This window comes from Mastigoproctus giganteus, chromosome 6, assembly GCF_048544385.1.
Source record: "Mastigoproctus giganteus isolate SK-2022 chromosome 6, ASM4854438v1, whole genome shotgun sequence".
Classification (NCBI taxonomy): domain Eukaryota; kingdom Metazoa; phylum Arthropoda; class Arachnida; order Uropygi; family Thelyphonidae; genus Mastigoproctus; species Mastigoproctus giganteus.
In genome coordinates, this window is record NC_143580.1 from 83142600 (window position 1) to 83165876 (window position 23277).

General features: G+C 37.8%; 1 protein-coding gene across 1 annotated transcript in view; it reads left to right on the top strand.

Moving 5' to 3' along the window:
- Positions 1-23277, top strand: part of vtd (RAD21 cohesin complex component verthandi) — a 475837-nt gene that overhangs the window by 124499 nt on the left and 328061 nt on the right. Inside the window, exon 4 of the mRNA XM_090376234.1 lies at positions 4508-4608. Within this exon, the coding sequence (XP_090232360.1) occupies positions 4508-4608 (101 nt within the window). The remainder of the gene's footprint in view (positions 1-4507; positions 4609-23277) is intronic.

Below are 23277 nucleotides of genomic sequence, written 5' to 3' on the forward strand. Positions count from 1 at the left end.
TTTTATGTTTTTGTGGCACTAGATGACAGTATTGATGTAAATGACACAGCCCAACTCCTTATCTTCATACGTGGAATTAATGATAATTATGTACCAGTTAAAGATTTCGCTGATCTACAGAGCATGAACGGAACAACTACAGGTGAAAATCTTTTTGAAAATTTTTGCCAATCTTGAAAAGACAAATATTTGTCGTGACTAGATGGGTGAAATGGGAATGGTTTTTTTTTTGGCTGATGCTGTATAAGCTTGCTTCCTTGTATCATATGCCTCAAATAATGCTAATCCTAATTTTTGTTTATTTCATTCATAAGTAGTTTTAAATTTTTAAAATTATATATTTAAATATATATATACAGGGTGTCTTAAAAATATTGATACAAACGTTTCGGGGAGGTAAGTAACATCTAAAGGAATGTGAATCGCATAGGAACCCATAACCGGAAACATCACTGTAAGTCGGTACATGGCACTGTTCATCAGTTCGCGAGAGGGAAAATTTCTGGTTTACTCATTCAAGCAGTAGGCGCCGCACGAACAGCATGCATCGACATACGAACTGTGAGCTGGCAGACATGCAGATAGTGTATGGGTTAGCAGAGATCAATGGATGAGCTGCTCAACGAATTTATGGAGAACGCTTTCCAGACAGACATGTACCGGACCACCATTTGTTTGCCTGTGTGCATCAAAATTAGTGCGATTATGGGTCATTTAGAGGTAACAGGAGTAGTATGGGCAGACCACGTTCGACACGAACTCCTGCCATGGAAGAAAGTGTGTTGAATGCTGTCCAGAATAATCCTACTACCACCACACGTGCCTTTGCCTCTGCCTTAGGAGTGTCTCGATGCAGTGTACAGTATGTCTGGCACAATGATTCCCTACACCCCTTTCATCTCCAAAGGGTTCAGTTACTGCTCCCCCAAGATCATCCTGCACGTGTGGGTTTTTCGCAGTGGTTTCTCCAAGAAAGTGTTCAAGACTTGAATTTTCCAGCCTATGTTTCGTTCACGGATGAGGCTTATTTCACTCGGGAAGGCTTATTCAATCAGCACAATGCTCATGTGTGGGCTTACGACAACCCACACAGCGTTCGTCCCCATGCAGCACAACATCGCTTCGCAATAAATGTGTGGGCAGGTATGATCGGTGACTGCTTAGTCGGCCCATACCTGTTACCATCCCGCATGAACTCCGCTAAATATCGGATCTTTCTTGAACAAGTTCTACCAGTCTTACTTGATGATGTTCCAGCAAATGTGAGACGCAATATTTGGTTTCAACATGACAGGGTGCCTGCCCATTATGGAAGGTGTGTTCGTGACCATTTGAACAGGCGTTTTGGGCGTTGATGGATTGGCCGTGATGTACCCATTGCCTGGTCCCCATGCTCACCTGATTTATCGAGCCTTGATTTCTTTCTGTGGGGGCCCTCAAATCTATCGTGTATGAATCGCCTGTGGAGACAGAAATGGATCTCGTGGCGAGACTCGTCTGCGCTGCTGCTACTGTCAAAGAAACTCCAAGTGTGTTCGACCGTGTCCGCCAATCCATGATGCGTCGGTGTCATGCATGCATCATGTCTCATGGTGAAACCTTCGAGCATCTGTTGTAACATCATGAAATGCATCCATCTCGTACTTCATTGTTAATATTATGTCAAATAAATGTTTGCCACTAATTACTGTCTTGTGTCATTTCTGCTTCTTGTGCCTCTGCTACTACTTTCCCGTGACGTTTCCAGTTATGGGTTCCTATGCGATTCACATTCCTTTAGATGTTACCAACCTCCCCTAAACAAATTTGTACAAATATTTTTGAGACACCCTGTATATATTAGATACTATTGTTAAAATCTGTTTTCAAATTTTCCACAGTGGAAATTATTTGTGAAATTTGAATATAATTCATTGGTTAACTCTCCATTCCAAGTGACTAATACATCTTCTGTGTTTTCATGATTATTATGCAAAAACAATAACAGATCTTCCAAAAACAAATTATATAAGACTGTAGCTATTTTATAGAATAATTGAGGAGTTTTTTTATGAATATCTGCAATCAGTCTAAAAGCGAGGAACTTTAAACTAGAAAAACTTGTACTAGTAATACAACAGGCATAGCACAGAATAATTAAGATTGGCTGCTATGATATAGTAACAAAGGGAGTGGATGCAAAAAATAATTTTGACATTGTATTTCTTACATTTCAGCACAGTTATTGTTAATATTTCACATTAAAGAGTACTATCTAAATTGGGGCAGTTTGGTTTTTAAGGCAAATTGCTGCTGTCCATAAAGAGATGGTTGAGTGGCAGAAAGTAGAGAGTGGTTATTAAGGGTCATTGTTCTTCTTGGACAAAGATTATTAATGAAGTCCCTCAGGGTACGTTACTGGACGTATTGTTGATTTTACTATTTATTAATGATATTGATGAAGATATATCAAGTGTGATGTTCAATTTGCAGGGTGGTTAATAACAGTAATCTTGTATGCTACTGCAAGAATTTCTAGTAGTAGTAATGGTGGCAAATGATGCAAGAAAGCAAGCTTTTATAGCATCAGTCACAGAACATACACACATGCCTCAACCATCTATACCCTCCAAGAATTTGTTTATTTCTTCTTTGAATTTATTCAAACCAATCAATTCCACAACAACAGATGGAAGCCTGTTCCAACAATCAATCAAATGCTGGCCGAAGGCAAACTTCTGCACATCTGTCCTGCAACCATCCTTCCTCAACTTCAATTTATGCCCTCTCGTGTGTAGTCTCAGCAAGAGGAAGAATACCATTAACATTTAGCTTCAATCAGACCTCCCTGCAGGTGCCTAGTCTCCAGACACTGCACTGCAATTTGCAGAACTGATGCCCTTTCTGGGTAAGAGCACCCCTTTTGTTCCCTTCATCAATTAGGCAGATGGGCTGAGAAGTGGTAATTCAAATTTAATATTGACAAATTCAAGGTACCATTTGTGGGTCCGAAACATACCAACTGTGTTTTTTTTCTTTTTTTCCCTTCCTTGTTGGTTGTTGGAGCATCAGCTTCTATGGCCATAATGCACTTCCCAAAGTTTTTGCATTTTACTGTGATCCAAGCCCGAGGCGGGATTCGAACCCACGACCTTTGGGTTGCCAGGCAGACACTTTACCCACCTGACTAGCCCGGTCAGCACCAACTGTGTAATACTACACTCAGGTAATGGAGAATGAAAAAAAAAAAAAAAAAAAAAAAAACCTTGACGGTAACTGTACAGATTGACATGAAGTTTTCTGGGCAGTGCTAAATGAGTTGCTAGAATAGGTTGTGGGATTCTGTCAATGATATATAGGAATTTTGTAAGCAGGAATAGGGTGATGATTATCCCATTGTATAAGACTATGGGTAGGCCACACTTTGAGTACTGCCTACAGGCCTGAAAATCTCATTTTAGGAAGGAATGGGATGGATGCAAAGAAGAGAAACAAGACTAGTCAGAGAGACAAAAGGGTACTCTTATCATAAAAGACTTCAGTTTAGCATATTTCTGCAGCTGGAAACTAGGCACCTGGAGGAGGGGGTATGATTGAGATGTTTAAGGTTTTAAGTAGATTGAATAAAGGGTTAAAAATTTTATTTGAAAAAGGTTGATTGTAGGAGAGATGCAAGAAAAGATTTCAGCCAGAATTGATTGATTGTTGGTAAAAACTTCCATCTAGTGTTTGTGGAGATGGATAGTTCTAATAAATTTAAGGAGGAATTAGTTAGATGGATGAATAAAGTGGGTTGTGTTTTTTTTTTTTTTGTTTTGGCTAATGTTATATAAGCTTGCTTCCTTTCATTATTTACCCTTACATCACTTACTCTTCAGGAAAAAAACATTTCTAATACCATGGTACTGTATCTGGCAGTTTTTTTTGTGTGCAATTACTCTATGAAAATGAAAAAATCACTTCAAAAATCACACTAAGTAAAAATTTGTGAAATATAGAAAACATTTCACATTTTAATTTTCAACCAACAGTTAATGTGGGAACATTATTTTCAACAGGAACCTAACAGGTCCACTGCTGACACTACTGGGCTCAGTTTATTTATTGTGATGAAAAAGTGCCTTTTCTAGAGTCATTTAGAAACAAATTCTTCCAGTGTAATATTTATCCATATTGGGAAATGGTTTTTTGGCTATCACAGATTTTATTAATGCAAGCTTTACCAGAACACATTGTTTGCATTAGGGGTTGCAGTGGGTGCATACAAACTTTTATTTTACTACAATCAAATACCTGCTGGTCTATGACACCACATATTTCATATTCAACAAAAACAAAACATCTTGTAGTATATAATTTTTTAAACTTTTATATATTTTTTATATTTATATATTTATTAAATATATAATTCTTTTATATATATTTAATATAAAATATATTTTATATACTTATATAAATATACATAAATATATTATATATTTAAAATAATATATATATATTATTTTTTTAATTAATTTTTTAAATCAAGTATCGATATGGAGGCTCCAGTGCTAAATCAGAGCCGAGCAGAAGACATTACTCTAAAGGAAGATTATGGTAGCCTTAGTTTAATCACTGATGATGGATTTGGTATGTAGCTCATTAATTTTAATGATAAATATACAGTTTAGTGTTTATATTACTATATATTACAATAATGGGGTGTAGACAGAGACACATTACTCCATATAAAGCACTAATAAGATCTTGAATGTGTTAAAGAAGAACTCTGATATACAGTTCAGCAAAGTGGTCCATATTAAGAAGATCAGATTCTATCATAGAGTTCTTTGAAATATACTGCATGGCACGTTTCATGTTGAAGCAATAGAGCCTTCACTACATATATGATAAGGTCCCAGGTGCCAGGAAAATCACTTGGCACCTGGGACCTTATCATATATGTAGTAAAGCTAGTATATTTACTAGCTTTTCAAAACTATTTCTCTGCTTGCAATGTTAATACTGACAGCCAGCAGTGTTACTGCTGTCCCACTAGCAACATTACTGCTTTCCCCACTAGCAACATTACTGCTGCCCCTGCTAGCAACATACTGCTCTCCTACTCTTCTGATCGTTTAGTCTCTTGTTGGCACTACTCCTGCCTGCACATGCCAGGCCTGATAACTTGGGTGAAAAGTTGTCCTCCAACGCTAAAAGGAGCAATCATGGATTATGACAACTACCCAGTACTTGAACCCAGACACACTTATCTTACTGTGATCCTAATGGAAATGGATCATGCCTCATCTCGATCTAAGAGACTACAAAAAAAATCATCAGGAATATCCAATATTTCTTATATTACATTTGCCACATTTGCAAAACATTTTTGAATTACAAACAGTGAAAGGGTTTGGACGAAAGAGAGTTCGTCCAAACTCTTTCACTGTTTGTAATTCAGAAATGTTTTGCAAATGTGGCTGGTTCACTGAAAATGGTAAAAAGACTCTGATTTACATATTGCAGCTTACTCTTCATGCTACATTAAATAGTTCCAAAGGGGTAATATCAGTGTTGTACCTGATGAACGTGACTGAAGATCAGCTAATTCAGGAATTAAAAGATCACAAAGTCTTTTAATCAAAAGATTTTTTGATCTTTTTGATCAAAATAAAATATCTTTTAATCTTTTATCTACAGACTAAAAGATTAACAGTAACCGCAGGCAGAGGCGAAAGTGATTCTTGCACTGCTTCTATTGTAATGAGCAGCAGCCTAGAGAGCAATTTGCTAGGGATTTCAAGAGCTACTGACAGTCATTATGAAACAAGTAAATAAATGGGATGTATTAGGGTAACTAAGAGTAAGAACAGGTGCATGTTTGCTTGCATGTGCACTATTGCTGGAAGATAGTAAATAAATTTGATGAATTTGAAGTGATATCCCAACAATATCTGCCTTTGATGTCTAATCAAGACATCAAAGGCAGATATTGTTGGGATATCAGAGACAGTGTCACACAGATATAAGCAGTGCAGAAGTGGAATTTGGGGAGTACAATGTGTACAGAAAGGATAGACAGGGTAGGAAGGGAGAAGGGGCTATGCTGTTAGTTAAGAAACACATAAAATCTAAGGAAGTGCATCCAGTTGACATGAGTGGACAGTGCAATGTTGAGACTGTTTAGTGTTACATAAACACTGGGAAAGGGAAAATGAGAGTAGGAGTGTGTTATAGGCTTAATGATTCTGATGAGTACAATGAACATTTGTGTAGAGAAATAGAGTTGGCCAGTAAATTGAAGTGTCTAATAATGGGGGATTGTAATTTCATAAAGGTGAATACAGGTCTCAGACAGTTTTATATTCTATACAGTGGGATCAATATTCTTATATTCTATACAGTGGGCTTTTCATACCAACTAAGAAATACCATTCAAGGGTCAGGTCTAAATGGATGTCAGATGAATTAATGAGGCTTTTGGTAAAGAAGAAAAATACATGGGATGCATATAAATTATCAAGTGACACAGATATAAGCTAGTCTCTAATCAATTCACAAAGGAGGTTGGGCAGGCAAAGGGAGATTGTGAGAAATCTTTAGCAAGGGATGGAAAGAAAAACACTAAAGAGTTCTTTACTTATGTAAACTGTAGAAGGAAGGGGATGTATCAGGTTGGTCCACTTAACATCAAGGTTCAGGCCTAAATGGATGTCAGATGAATTAATGAGGCTTTGAATTAATTTGGTGCTGGGAAAATAAAGGGGTGGTTGAGGGGGAGAAGACAGAGAGTGGTAATCAATGGACACTGCTCATCGTGGACTAATGTTATTAGTGGAGTCCCTCAGGGTTCAGTATTGGGTCCATTATTGTTTTCTGTATTTATAAATGATATTGTTGATGGTATATTATCAGCTACCTGAGAAGGATAATCAACAGTCATTCGACTGTTGATTATCCTTCTCAGGTAGCTGATAAACTGAATGAGTATTTTGCATCTACATTCACACATGAGTTATTCAAGGAGGGAATACCAGAAGTTTATCAATCTCTAACAGGGAGGTAAGTGATTTTGTAATAACTGAGAGCAAAGTGGAGGAGAAATTGTTCAAGTTAAACATAAAAAAAGCACCTGGGGAAGATGGAATCTATCCAGGTATATCAAGCATAATGTCCAAGTTTGCAGACGATACGAAGGTTGGCAGGGTTGTCAATGACACTACTGACACTATGCTACTGAAACAGGATCTGGAAAGGTTGAGCAGATGGGCTGAGAGGTGGCAAATGAAGTTTAACATTGACAAATGTAAAGTACTACATATGGGAAACAGCAACCCCAGAGCAACGTATCAACTCTGTGGTACTACACTGACAGTGGTAGAGAATGAAAGGGACATGGGGGTGGTTGTGCAGGCAGATATGAAGTTTTCGGAGCAGTGCAGATGGGCTGCAAGAGTAGCTCATGGTGTCTTGTCGATGATATATAGGAATTTTTCTAGCAGGGATAAGGAGGATTATTCCCTTGTATAAGGCAATGGTCAGGCCACACCTAGAGTACTGTATACAGGTCTGGAGGCCTCATTTCAAGAATGATGTAGAGATGCTGGAACGAGTACAGAGAAGGGCAACAAGATTAGTGAATGGAACAAAGGGGTGCTCTTACGAAGAAAGGCTTAAGTTTTGCAAATTACAGTGTCTGGAGACTAGGCACCACGAGGTGATCTGATAGAGGTGTATAAAGCCTTGAATGGTTTGAGCATGCTTAATGCTGATGGGATTCTTCCTCTTGCTCAGAATAATCACCTGAGAGGGCATAAATTCAAATTGAGGAAAGACAGATGTAGGATAGATGTGAGGAAATTTGCCTTTACCCAGAGGGTGGTTGGTTGGTGGAACAGACTTCCATCCCTTGTCGTAGAAGTTGATAGCCTAGATAAGTTTAAGGCTCAGCTGGACAGGTATTTTGAACGAACAGAGGGGTGAAGTGGAAGTGGTTATTATTTATTTATTAATTTTTTTTTTTTTTTTTTTTTGGCTGATGCTGCATAAGCTTGCTTTCTTGCATCAAATGCCTCTACTAATGCTAAAAGAATGCAAAAAATAATTTTGATATCATATACTTGGATTTCAGCAAAGCTTTTGATACTGTTGCACGTGGAAGACTCTTGTACAAATTGGAGCGGTATGGCATTAAGGACAAGTTGCTGCAATGGACAAAGGGATGGTTCAGTAGGAGACGGCAGAAAGTGGTAAGAAACGGACACTGCTCTATGTGGACTAATGTTATTAGCGTAGTCCTCCAGGGTTTGGTGCTGGGCCCATTGTTGTTTTGTGTATTTATTAGTGATATCAATGAAGGTTTATCAGGCTTAATGTAATGGTTTTCAGATGATAGAAAGGTTGGCAGTGTTATTAATGACAATAAAGACAGTATGCTACTGCAACAGGATCTAGAAAAGTTATGCAGATGGGCTGAGAAGTGGCAACTGAAGTTTAACATTGACAAATAAATTTGATGAATTTGAGGTATTGCTCAAAACATTAAAGGCAGATATTGTTGGGATTTCAGAGATGTGGTGTCACACAGATATAAGGAATGCAGAACTGGAATTTGGGGAGTACAATGTCTACAGAAAGGATAGACAGGATAGGAAGGGAGGAGGGGTTATGCTATTAGTTAAGTTAAGAAATACATAAAATCCAAGGAAGTGAAGCCAGTCGACATCACTGGACAGTGCAGTGTCAAGTCAGTTTGGTGTGACATAAGCATTGGGAAATCATAATTGAGAGTAGGAGTGTGCTATAGGCCTAATGACTCTGATGAGTATAATAAGAAACTGTACAGGGAAATAGAGTGGGCCAGTAAATCAGAGAGTCTTATAATGGGGGATTTTAATTTCCCAGATATTGACTGGAATTTGGGGGCTGGTCACTCACACACTAGCAAGGCTTTTGTGGATTTATTGGATGATTGTTTTCTACATCAGTATGTTCTGGAGGCAACCAGAGGGAGTAATACTCTTGATTTGATTATCAGTAGTGATTCTTCATGCATTAAGAATCTGCAGATAAATGAACCACTAGATGGCAGTGATCACAGTGTGCTGAAGTGGAATTTACTCAAAGAGGCAACTACCATTAGGGGTAGAGGGAAGGGTTATTGCTTTCATAAAGGCGACTACGATGGACTGAGACAGTATTTAAATTCTATACAGTGGGACCAACTGATGATATTCCCAACTGCAAATTCAAAATGGGAAGCATTCAAAGAACTTCTTAGAAGCTACTAGGATTTACATACCAACTAAGAAATATTGTTCAAGGTTTAGGCCTAAATGGATGTCAGATGAACTAATGAGACATATGGCAGAGAAGAAAAAAAAATGCTCGGGATACATACAAATTAATTAAGATTTCTCGTAATCTTGGGCAAGGGATGCAAAGGAAAACAGCAAAGAGTTCTTTACTTATGTAAACTCTAGAAGGAAGGGGATGAATCAGATTGGTCCACTTGATATCTATTGGTCAACTGTTGATGATCCTGCTCGTGTAGCTAACAAACTAAATGAATATTTTGCATCGACATTCACACATGAGGAGTTATTCAGGGAGGGGAATGCCAGAGGTGTATTCAACTCTGGCAGTAAGCTAGAGAATCTTGTAATAACTGAGAGTAAAGTGGAGGAGAAATTGTTGAAGATAAACACAAGAAAGGCACCCGGGGTGGATGGGATCTATCCAGTTATATTATAGAAGGCAGCAAAGGATGTTCGTTCGAAATACCTGTCCAGCTCAGCTGGACAGGTATTTCGAATAAACGGAGGGGTGAAGTGGAAGTGGTTAGTTTTTATTTATTTATTTTTATTTTTATTTTTTTCTTTCTTTTTTTTTTTTTTGGCTGATGCTGCATAAGCTTTCTTTCTTGCATCAAATGCCTCTACTAATGCTAATGCTAAAAAAATGCAAAGTACTGTAAATGGGTAGCAGTAGAGAAATGTACCAACTGTGTGGTACTACACTCAGGGAGGTGGAGAATGAAAGAGACATTGTGCAGTCAGATATTAAGTTCTCTGAGCAGTGCGGATGGGCTGCCAGAGCAGTTCACGGAGTTTTGCCAATGATATATATGAATTTTGCTAGCAGAGACAAGGAGGGGATTATCCCTTTGTATAAGGCAATGGTCAGGCCACACTTTAAGTACTGCGTACAGGTCTGAAAACCTCATTTTAGGAAGGATGTAGCATTGCTAGAATGAGTACAGGGAAGGGCAACAAGATTGATGAGAGGAACATAGGGGTGTGCTTATGAAGAAAGGCTTAAGTTCTTCAAGTTGCAGTATCTGGACACTCGGCACCTGCGAGGTGTTCTGATCGAGTTATATAAGGCTTTGAATGGTTTGAGCAGGCTCAATGTGGATGGAATACTTCCTCTTGCTCAGATTAAGAACTTGAGTGGGCATAGATTCAAATTGAGGAAAGACAGTTGTAGAATGGATGTGCGGAAGTTTGCCTTTAGCCAGAAGTTCGTTCATTGCTGGAATGGACTTCCATCTGTTGTTGTGGATGTTGATAGCTTAAATAAATTTAAGGCTGAAATAGACAAATATTTTGAGTAACTGGATGGCTGAAATGGGAAAGATTTTTTTTTTGGCTGATGCTGTATAAGCTTGCTTTCTTGCATGATATGCCTCAACTAATGCTAATGTTTTTAAAAGATAAAAGATCATTCAAGCAAACAAGTAATGATCAAAAGAGATGGCAAACCTGTTCCTACTATAAACCTCTATTCTTACATTTGGTATACCAGCCTTACCATCATGTTTCAAAGCCAGATATCTGATTTGCTGTGTATGTCCCTATATACCCAATGAAATCAGATGCTACGTGTCAAAAATTTAGATACTCTCTAACAGTATGTAAAAGAGACAGTCTGCCTGAAATGTGGCTCTAAAGCCCATAACAAATGGATTACACTGCAAAAATGCCACAAATTGTAAACTCCAGCATCCATCCTACTGAAAAGCCTGTAAATTCTGGAATCTGGAAGGTAGGAAAAAATGATTCAAAAATACCAATTTGAACAAAATTTACTTTTCGGGAAACTAGGAAGCAAGTTATGCTCAACATGCCAAAGCTCACTTATGCTGCTGCAACTCAGAAATACCAGTCTACAGCAATACAAATGGCTGTCACTGTACCCCCATCCATGTAAATTACTGATTTTATTTTTTACAGCAGCTGTAAAAAATAAAAAAGCATCAGTCTCAACTAGGACAGACCAGCTATACTCGGTAAATATGGATATCACTGTTGGTATAGATACCTTCAGGATGAGCCAATCTTGTATTTATATGCTAACAGTGACATAGATGTTGGATGTTCTACCTTTCCAAAAAAATAAAAGGTGAAACTAGATTGTTACAAACAAACTGAATACAAAAAATAGACAGAATTATACACAATTTCTAAAACCAATAATGCAGAATGTTATAAAGTGCAACTGTATAGGTCTATACAGCTATGTCTATGATATTAATGATCTAATCAGATTTTACCGTTTAGTAAGTGTCTGCTTGCAAGAAACCAACCTAACTCCACAGGTGACTCCAGTGATTAAAAATTATACTATCTATAAACAAGTCAGAACATCACTAACTCAAGAGGAGGCATCATTCAGTTTACGATTGAACTAGAGGTTGATAATACTCTTCCCTTTTTTTTGGATGGGTAGTCCAATGCATGGATTCACGTTTAGTAACTTCCGTTTTTAGGAAGCCAATGTGCGCCGGCCAATTTACCAGTTACGGGTCTGTGCATGCCACTGGTCATTTGCATAGCACTGCTCACCCCGTGCTTGGACGCACTCTAGTTTGACTGGTGACAGGCAATTGCAGATTTCCAAAATTAGGGCGGAGCTTTCAAATTGCAGTTGTCCACCTCAAGTTCTAGATAGATGTGAGTTTCAGGCTCACGAATTTGTTACACAATCTAACCCTCCTTAAGTCAATGAATTGAGCTCTACCGCCTGCATCCCCTGTTATCAGGGCGTATCGGAACATCTTGTTAGGATTTTCTGTCTCCATCGATGTCTCTATACGATGTGTGCAACTTCTGGGGAGGAAATTACAGTCTGTATTTCTAAGGTGAAAACACATGTTCCTCCTTTCCTACGGAGAGGTTCCATATACCGCATTACGTGTCCTTATTGTGGTGGGTGTTATGTAGGTAAGTCTAGCAGAAGATTGAAAGACCGGGTTTCTGAACATGAGGTGGCTCTGCGAACTGCTAATTTTGAACACTCCGCAGTTGCTGAGCATTATTGGGTTGAGCAGCACAATCTTGATCCCCGATGGGATATCGAAATTGTTGACAATTCACATGATTACTGTCAGCGCTCATGGCATGAAGCACTGCACATAGCTACCAATAATAGTACTATGAATCACACAAGGGGAGTGCACTTGCACATTGTTATGGAATGTACTGTATTGCAGTGCGATGAATGCTGGCAGTCATTACGTGCACGTAATTATGTTCTACTGACTCGTGATACATGATCATGCTCAGCTGACTTTTGCTGTTGTAACCAACGATATATACTGGAGTATATCATTCACTGACTAGCTGATAAAGAGGCACTTTGTCTCAAAAGCTTCTGTGTATTTTAACGGTTTTATTATGTTGTATTATAATGCTTTTATCTTATTTTATCTCTGTTTTATTTTCTGTATATATCATTTATTTATTTTAATAAATTTATTTTAACTAGTTAGTCGGTTGTCTCTAGAAACTTGTATGATATGCAATCTGAAGTGCAAGGTCTGTTTTCCGATATGGAATTTAATTAAAGACATAACTATTGTCATGGGTATTAGCATTAGTAGAGACATATGATGCAAGAAAGCAAGCTTATACAGTATCAGCCAAAAGAAAAAAACCTTTCCACTTCACCCATTCATTCACTCAAAATCTTTGTCTAGTTCTGCCTTGAGCTTATTTAAGTTGCTGACCTCCACTACAGCAAATAGAAGTATGTTCCAACTATCAACAACCTGCTGGCTAAAAGCGAATTTCCAAGCATCTATTCTACAATTGTCTTTCTTCAATTTGAATTTATGCCTTCTCAGGTGAGTAATCTCATCAAGAGGAAGAATCCCATTTGCATCGAGCTTGATCAATCCATTCAAGGCCTTATACACCTCAGTTATATCACCTTGCAGGTGTCTAGCCTTCAGAAGCTGCAATTTGCAGAACTTAAGCCTTTCTTGGTAACATCAACCCTTTGTTCCACTCACCAATCTCATTGTCCTTCTCTGTACTGATTCCAGCAGCTCGACATCCTTCTTAAAATGAGGCCTCCAGACCTGTATACACTACTCAAGGTGTGGCCTGACCATTGCCTTATACAAGGGGACAATCACTCCCTTATCCCTGCTAGAAAAATTCCTGTATATCATTTACAAGACACAATGAGCTACTCTTGCAGCCTTTTTCCACTGCTCAGAAAACTTCATATCTGACTGAACAATGACCCCCAAGTCCTTTTCACTCTACCATCCTGAGTATAGTACCAAACAGTTGATACATTACTCCGGGGTTACTGTTATCCATATACAGTGTTTTACATCTGTAAATGTTAAACTTCAGGTGACACCGCTCAGCCCATCTACTCAACTTTTCTAGATCTTGTTGCCTTAGTGTACTGTCATTAGTGTCATTAACAAACCTACCGACCTTTGTATCATCTGCAAGCTTAGACATCAGGCCTGATATACCTTAATCAATATCATTAATAAATACGGAAAACAACGATGGACCCAACACAGAACCCTGGGGAGACTCCTCTGATAACATTAGTCCAAAAAGAGCAGTGTCCATTGATTAGCACTCTCTGTCTTCTCCCACTCAGCCATTCCTTTATGCATAGCAGCAACTTACTCTTAATGCCACACTGCTACGATTTGTACAGCAGTCTTCCATGTGCAACAGTATCAAAAACCTTCCTAAGATCCAAGTATATGATATCAAAATTATTCTTCGCATTCAGTTCCTTTGGGACCACATCATAATATCCAATCAAATTGTTCAGACAAGACTTCCTCTTAACAAACCCATGCTGTGTCCGAACTATAACTGAAGTTTTTTCTATATGATCCTGCAGTGCTTCTTTAACCAGTGCCTCCATTGATTTCCCTGGAACAGAAGTTAAACTAACAGATCTGAAATTACCTGTGTCTCCCTTTGATCATCCTTTGTGGATTGGGGTCGCACTTGCACATCTCCAGTCCATTGGTACTCCCCTGAGTCCAAGGAAGCTCTCATAATTATGGCTAAGGGTTTGCTGGCTCCTTTAATATAACTGAATAGATTCCATCCACCCCCAGGTGCCTTTCTTATGTTTATTTATCTTCAACAATTTCTCCTCCACTTTATTCTCAGCTATTACAAGATTATCTAGCTTACTGCCAGAGTTTAATACATGTCTGGCATTCCCCTCCTTGAATAACTCCTCATGTGTAAATGTTGACGCAAAATACTTATTCAGTTTGTTAGCTACCTGTGCAGGATCATCAACAGTTGAACCATCAATAACAAGTGGACCAATCTGATTCATCACCTTCCTTCTAGAGTTTAGATAAGTAAAGAACTCTTTGCTGTTTTCCTTTGTATTCTTTGCCAAAGATTTCTCATAATCTGCCTTCTCCCTACCTAACCTCCTTTGTGACTTTATTATAGACCAGCTTATATCTAGCATAGGCTTCTGTGTCACCTGTTAATTTATATGTATCCCATGCATTTTTCTCCTCTGCCACATGTCTCATTAGTTCATCTGATAACCCCAGGGGCTCACATCTGGTGAGTATGGGCTTGGCACCCAGAACCCTGGGTGTGCCAGGATTAATTCTTACAATGCTTCCCATTTAGAATTTGCTGTTGGTAACATCATCAGTTGGTACCACTGTATAGAATTTAAAAACTGCCTCAGATCATGTTTTACGAAAGAAAAAACCCTTCCCTTTATCCCTGATGGCAGTTACCTCTTTGAGTAAATCCCACATCAGCACACTATGATCGCTGTCGCCTAGTGGTTCATTTATCTGCAGATTCTTAATGCATGAAGAATCACTACTGATAATCAGATCAAGAGTATTACTCCCTCTTGTTGCCTCTCTAGCGTGCTCCTGTAGAAAACAATCATTCAATAAATTCACAAAAGCCTTACTACTGCGTGAGTGACCAATCCATAAGTTCCAGTCAATATCTGTGAAATTAAATCCCCCATTATAAGACAATCTGATTTACTGGCCTACTTTATTTCTCTGTACAGTTGTTCATTATAATCATCAAAGGCATTAGGCCTATAACACACTCCTACTCTCAATTTTGCTTTCCCAGTGCTTATGTCACACCAAATGGACTCAATACTGTCCACCCATGTCAACTGGCTGCACTTCCTTAGATTTTGTGTTTTTTAACTAATAGCATAACCCCACCCCCCTTCCTATCCTGTCTTTCTTTTCTGTACACATTGTACTCTCCAAATTCCAATTCTGCATTCTTTATATCTGTGTGGCACCATGTTGCTGATATCCCAACAATATCTACCTTTGGTGTTTAGTAAATAAATTCAACAAATTTATTTACTAAACTGCTATCATTAGTGTACATGCAAGTATACATGCACCTGGTCTTAGTCTTAGCTACCCTAACACTGCCCATGTATTTACTTGTTCCGCAATGACTCCCAGCAGTCTCTGAAATCTTGCACACCTTGTATTCCAGGCTGCTACTTATTCCAATAGAAGCAGAGCAAGAATCACTTTCACCTCTCTCAGCGGCTGCTGTTAATCTATTAGTCTGTGTAAAGGGAAAGGCTTTTGCTTTCGTAAGGGTCACTACAGGGGGTCTCAGACAGTTTTTCAATTGTGTGCACTGGGACCAACTGAAGAATCTACCAACAGTAAATTCTAAATGGAAAGTATTGAGGGAAGTAATCGAAGAAGCTACTAGGCTTTTCATACCAACACAGAAATATTGTTAAAGGCTTAGACCTAAATGGATGTCAAATGAACTATTGAGACATGTGGCAAAGAAGAAAAGTGCATGTGATGCATATAAATTATCAGGTGACACACAAGCCTGTGGTAGATATAAATTAGTATGTAAACAAGACACAGAGGAATTTAGATAAGCAAAGAGAGAGTTTGAGTAGTGTCTGTCAAAGAATGTAAAGAATAACTGCAATGACTTATATGCTTATAATAACAGTAGAAGGAAGGGGTTGAATTGCATTGAGTCACTTGATGTGTCACTACAAATTTTCACATATCTATTCTGCAGCCATACTTTTCCGATTTTTAACTTATTCAAATGTTTTGCAGCCTTATTCACTTCAATTAGATTACCACACAGATGCCGTTTTTCAAATTACTGTCATTTTTAGAATTTTAGTCTATCTTGGAAGGAATATTTGAGTGCCTTTTGAGCCCATAAATAATTCTTGCTGCTTGCCTCTGCTCCCTTTCTTACATATCTGTAGCCTTCAAATAATATTTCCTAATCTGTATGTAGTATTATAGACATGGCCTAACGACTGCCTTATACAATGGGATATAATCTCTGTTATTACTTCTGGGAACCCATCAGCTGTTCTAATGACTTGTTTATACTGCAGTGAGAATTCATGTCAGACTGTATGATTATCCAAAACTTTTTTACACTCTGCTACTTTGGCACCACATAAATGGCAAGTTATTCTGAGATTACTGCTATCCAAATGCAGTATCTTGCAGTTATCACTTTAAATCTCAACTACCATTTTCCAGTCCGTCTGCTGAGTTTATTTAGAACCTAATCAGAGAAGCTAGACTTTTCATACCAACTAAGAAATACTCTTCAAGGTATAGGCATAAAGCAGTGATGGTGAACCTATGACAAGCGTGTAAACTGTGAAATTCCACAATGTTTTGGGTGACACAGCAGCATTCACCAACACCCGACAACAACTATTCTCCCTGTTTGAGTTCAGTTCAGCTTTTGCATTCATGTGAACAAGAAGTGCGTTGAATTATTTTGTGCCAGTTCAACAACACTGCTGCAGAGGTAAGAAAACAGTTAATATCAATAAATATTTCTCGTTTCTTATGAAATTTGAATTTGTAATACAAAGTTTTTATTTCTTTAATATTCTAGCCCTGTTATGGAGGAACCTCAAATTAAAAAATTCCAATTGAGTGATAAAGGAAGTGGTCTTGAAGCTTTCAAGATGCATGTACTGAGAAGTACGCCGTTATTAACAGAAATGGCAAATCATTGTGCCATGAAACAGTAGTAAGCAGAACATGGAATGTAACAAGAGATTTTGAAACAAATCATCAGTGCCTTTTGGAAAAAAGTGAGGAAGGAATGAAGAAATACGTTTCTCAGCAGCTACACCACAAAGTGTGTCAATCAGATAACTTCCTTAAATTCTTAAGAGTCCCTACGAATTTAACATCAGCAAGTTTCAGCATTGCTCACTCCATAGCTCAGCATGGAAAGGCCCTCAGTGAAAGAGAATTTATTAAAGAAACTCTTCTGAAATGTGCGCCTTTTTTGTTTCAAGATATGCAGAATAAAGTTGCTATATTAAACGTATTTCTGATTTACCAGTCAGCAGAAATACCATTAAAGACAGAGTGATGACAATGATCTCTGATGTATGACATCAATTAAAAAGAGACTTAAATAATTGTAAATATTTTTCGATTTGTCTTGACGATTCACCTACTGATGTCACCTCATCGGCTCAGTTGGCTGTCATTGATAGATTTTCCGATAGTCAGACAATGAGAGAAGAGCTGGTAAAGCTATAAACAGTTCCAATTAGTACATCAGGGAAAAAAATATGCAACATTGTTCTAAAAATGCTCCATGATGAAATATGCAACATTGTTCTAAAAATGCTCCGTGACCTAAGCATTGATATGTCTAAAGTTGTGTATGTGACAACTGATGGGGCATCCAATATGGTGGGAAAAAAGGTTGGATTTGTAAAAATGTTTATGGAAGCTATTGGACATCCAGTTGTGCTGTTTCCACTAGGAGGTGTTGTGTGCCAAGGCAAGATTCACAAAACTACATGATGTAATGACAGTTGTAACAAAAATAGTGAATTTAATAGCTGCTTGACCCCTTCACAAGCGAGAATTTTCTGCACTATTGCAGGAAATTGAATCACCTTACAGCGGACTGCTTATGCACAACATTGTGATGTGGTTGAGTCAAAGAAAAGTCCTTGAAAGATTTATGGAGTGCTATGAAGAAATTAAATTATATATTGAGAATAAAAATTTGGAACAGTTCCCTCAGCTCAGTGATTGTACATGGGTCAGCACACTGTTTTTTGCACACCTCTTGGTTCATATGAATGAACTGAACTTAAAGTTACAAGGTTTTGGCAACAGTATTGACAGTATTTTTTGGAAAGCCTTTGAAACTAAACTTCAAATTTTCAAATGAGATGTGGGGACTAAAATTTATAAGTATTTTCCTCGACTAAAAAAATATTTCGAGGAGGTCAGCCCGGATGTGCAAAATGAAATGGAGCCCTTGCATAAAAAGTACCAGCACATTTTAAACTCAATAATTGTTCAGTTTGGCAGAATATTTAATCAATTCAGAAGTTTAGAACAGACAATTAAAATAATTATGTATCTGCATGTAGTAGTAGTCTACACTATGGAATTAAATGATGTCCAGTGGCTACAAATTGAAGGATTAGAGCTGCAGTTAGCAGAATTCCAGGCCAGCATTTGGGCTCAAGTGTTTGTCGACCTGAGGTCTCAACTTGAGGATCTGGAAATAAATCGCATGCAGAATGAATGAAGAGTGCCACTATGAACAAGAAATTTTGAATGCTTGGAACCGAATATCAGAAACTTTTAACACCCTTAAAAACCTAGCAATGGCCTTACCCACAGTTTTTCCCTCTACATACTCTTGCGAGACCTTATTCTCGGCATTAAACATTAAAACAGACAAAAGAAACCGACTGACAGATGAAGTTAGTGCTGCTTGCTTGGGCTTGAAGTGCACAAAGTACCTACCTACGATTTCAGACTTATCCGTTAAGACTCAGCAACAAAAAAGGTCATTAATTGATGTAAATCAAATCAAATGCAGTGTTCCATATTTTTTTTTTCAGTTCAATTCAAAATTACTGTTAAAAGTAGGGTAATTTTTAGTGTACTATTTTAAGCCCAATTATCAGTGTGCATATTGTTTTCTCTATTGTAAATCACTGATTTTTCTTTTACTTTTTGTCACTTTATACTTTTGCATAATTGCGGTTTTCCTCCTGTTTGATTAATGTGCTGTATGACACTGTTTTTAATAACGAAACTGTTTTAATAATGAATCTGTTTTTTTATTATTATTATTTTACATATGTCTGAGTTTGTTTTACTCATATTTTATTTCTGTAATTATTTAACGTTTCAATTTATAATACATAACACCACACAAGATTTGACTGTATTTTTTTTAAATAAATGCATATGTAAAGAATTGTTTCTCTTTTATTTCGGGGGTGGGGAGGGGTGACACGCCAGCAGAGTCAAGTTAGGCATTTTCCGAATTTTTGACAAGCTGAGCCTAAAAGGTTTGCCATCACTGGCCCAAAGGGATGTGAGATGAACTGATGAAACTCATGGCAATAAAGAAAGGTGCATGGGATGCATATAAATTGTTCGGCCACACAGAAGCCTATGGTACATATAAACTAGTCTATAATCAAGTCACAAAGGAAAGGAGATCAGGCAAGCAAAGGCAGATTACAAGAAATCTTTGGCAAGGAATGCAAAGAAAAACAGCAAAGACTTCTTTATTTATGTAAACTCTAGAAGGAAGTGGATGAATCAAATTAGTCTACTTGGTATTGAAGGTTCAACATTTGATTATCCTGCTCAGGTTGCTTACAAACTGAATGAGTATTTTGCATGTACATTCACACATGAGGAATTCTGTGGGAAAGTAGAGGCCAGAAGTTTATTGAACTCTAACAGGGAGCTAAATGATTTTATTATAACGGAGAGGAAAGTGGAAAAGATATTATTGAAGTTAAACATAAGAAAGGCAACTGGGGAGGATGGGATCTATCCAGTTATATTAAGGGAGGCAGCGAAGGAAGCAAACAAACCCTTAGCCATAATTATGAGAGCATCCTTGGATTTGGGAAAATTTTCCACAAACTGGAGCTGTGTGAATGTATCCTCAATACACAAAGGAGGATTAAATGGCGACGACACGAATAATTACAGACCTTTTAGTTTAACTTCTGCCAGGGAAAAGAATAGAGTCACTGGTAAAAAAAGTAATGCAGGATCATCTAGACAAAGCCGCAATTATACTTCAAACACAGCCTAGTTTTTTAAGGGGAAATCTTGTTTGCAAATTTGATTGTTTACTATGTGGTCACAAAGGAAATGGATTCAAAAAATAATTTTGATATCATATACTTGGATTTCAAGAAAGCTTCTGTTGCACATAAAGGACTGCTGTACAAATTGGACCAGTGTGGCATTAAGGGAAAGTTTCTGCTATGGATAAAGGGATGGTTGAGTGGGAGAAGACAGAGAATGGTAATCAAAGGACATTGCTCTTCATAGACTAATGTTATTAGTGGAGTCCACCAGGGTTCGATGTTGGGCCCATTGTTGTTTTCTATATTTTTCAACTATATTAATGAAACCATATCAGGCTGAAGTGGAGTGGTAGTAGTAGTAGTAATAATAGTACTAGTAATGGCAAATGATGCAAGAAAGCAAGCTTATATAGGCATCAGCCGAAAAAAAAAAAACAAAAAAAAACAGTGATGTAGTTTGCTCATCCTCACCCACCAAGAATTTGCTAGTTTTTCCTTGAATTTATTCAACCCACCCACTTTCACAACAAGAAATGAAAGCCTGTTCCAACAATCACCACCCGCTGGCTGAAGGGAAACTTCCACACATTTATTCTACAATCGTTCTTCCTCATGTTTGTAGTTTCAGCAAGTGCAAGAATGCCATCAGGGTATCAAACCATCCTGATATGGCTGGGATTGTCCCAATTTAGAACTACAAGTCCTTCTTCCCAATAATACCATCATTTATTAGGATTAGCATTAGTTGAGGCATATGATGCAAGAAAGCATGCTTACACAGCCTCAGCCAAAAAAAAAAAAAGAAAGAAAAAACCTTCCCATTTCACCCATCCGGTCACTCCAAATGATTGTCTAGTTCTGCCTTAAAATTTATTTAAGCTATCAACTTCCACAACAACAGAGAGAAGTCTGTTCCAGCAATCAACTACCCACTGGCTAAAGGCAAACTTCTATTCTACAACTGTCTTTCCTCATAAATACAATCTGTTAGAATCTGTATATTGCTGAGGAAGGGGTCCATTTTATCCTGAAAGATACATTTTTGTTATTAAATATATTACTGGATATATACAATATTAATCTCCTTGTCTTTCCTCATTTTGCATCTATGCCCCCTCAGGTTCTTAATCTGAGTAAGTAGAAGTATCCTATCAGCATTGAGCCTACTGAAACCATTCAAGGCTTTGTACACCTCAGTCAGATCACCTTGCAGGTGCCTAATCTACAGATGCTGCAACTTGCAAAATTTAAGCCCCTCTTGGTAATTTAACCCTTTTGTTCCTCTCACCAATCTTGTTGCCCTTCTGTGTGTTCATTCTAGCAACTTAACATCGTTCCTAAAATGAAAATTCCAGACCTGTACACGGTACACAAGGTGTGGCCTGACCATTGCATTATACAAAGGGATAATCACCTCCTTGTCTCTGCTAGCAAAATTCCTATATATTATTGATCAAACTCTATGATCTGCTCTGGCAGCCTGTCGCACTGGCAGCCTGTCAGAGAACTTCATATCTGACTGCACAATGTTTTTTTATTCTCCACCTCCATGAGGGTAGTACCACAGAGTTGGTACGTTTCTCTTGGGTTACTGATACCCATATTCAGCACTTTGCATTTTTCAATGTTAAACTTCAGTTGCCACTTCTCAGCCCATCTGCCTAACTTTTCTAGATCATGTTGCAGTAGCATACTGTCTTTACTATCATTAACAACCCTGCCAACCTTTGTATCATCTGCAAACTTCGACATTAAGCCTGATATACCTTCATCGATATCATTAATAAATACACAAAACAACAATGGGCCCAGCACCAAACACTGGGGGGGTGGGATTCCACTAATAACATTAGTCCACATAGAGCAGTGTCCATTTATTACCACTTTCTGCCATCTCCCACTCAACCATCCCCTTATCTATTGCAGCTATCCTAATAAGAGAGGGAAAAAAACTGCTAATTTATTGATTTAACGTATTTTTAATAAATTCTTATTGGAATCTAATGCATGTGTTAAAAATTATTCTAATAACAAGAGAAAAATTAGGAAGTCCAAAGGCAATTTTTCGTCAATGAATAATGAAGAAAAGAAAATGCGTGTTGATGAAAACTGGGTGCAATTTTTCTCAAAATTTCCGGAGTCAAATAATTTTTCTCAAATTGTAAGCTCCACATTAAGCATTCCACATTCAAATACTTCATAAGAAAGAGTTTTCAGCTTAATGAAAACTGCTTGGTGGAAACAGAGAAATGGTCTTTTATTAGAAAACTTAGAAGTCCAACTTATGGTGAAAGAAAGCTATAACATGTGCTGTTCAGAATTTGAAATCTTTAAACTCTTTGGAAGAAGAAATTTTAAACTATCGAAATCTAAAGAAAAATATAAAGTAAAAGTAGTCTTCCTCATTATTTTTAAAATAACTGTTATAAATAATATAGTTTTTATAGGAGAAATACATATCTTTTAAGGGCACAAAAGGTGATATAGTTGTACACGTTGGCACTAACGATATCAAGAGTAGGAGACCGGCAGAATTGCTTAACAAGTACAGGTCACTGTTGAAAAAAAGCCGTGAAATAGGGTTGAATTTGAAAGTGTCTGCAATTCTGCCCAGACACGATAGGAGGGAGTATATGTTGAGAGCCTTGTCGATCAATTCGGCCCTGGAAAGATTGTGCAAGGCTCAAGGGGTAGAATTTTTTTCAGCCTGGACTGTACTTGTTAACAGGAGAGATTGCTTCTACAGGGATGGGATACACTTAAATAGAAAGGGTGCAAGAATATTTGCTGATGCTATCGAGGCAGTGTTAGGTGGGTCGGAAAACTGCTAGCTTGGGGGGATACATGGACTGACAGGTTAACAGTAGCAGCTGGCAGAGGTGAAAGTGATTCTTGCACTGCTTCTATTGGAAT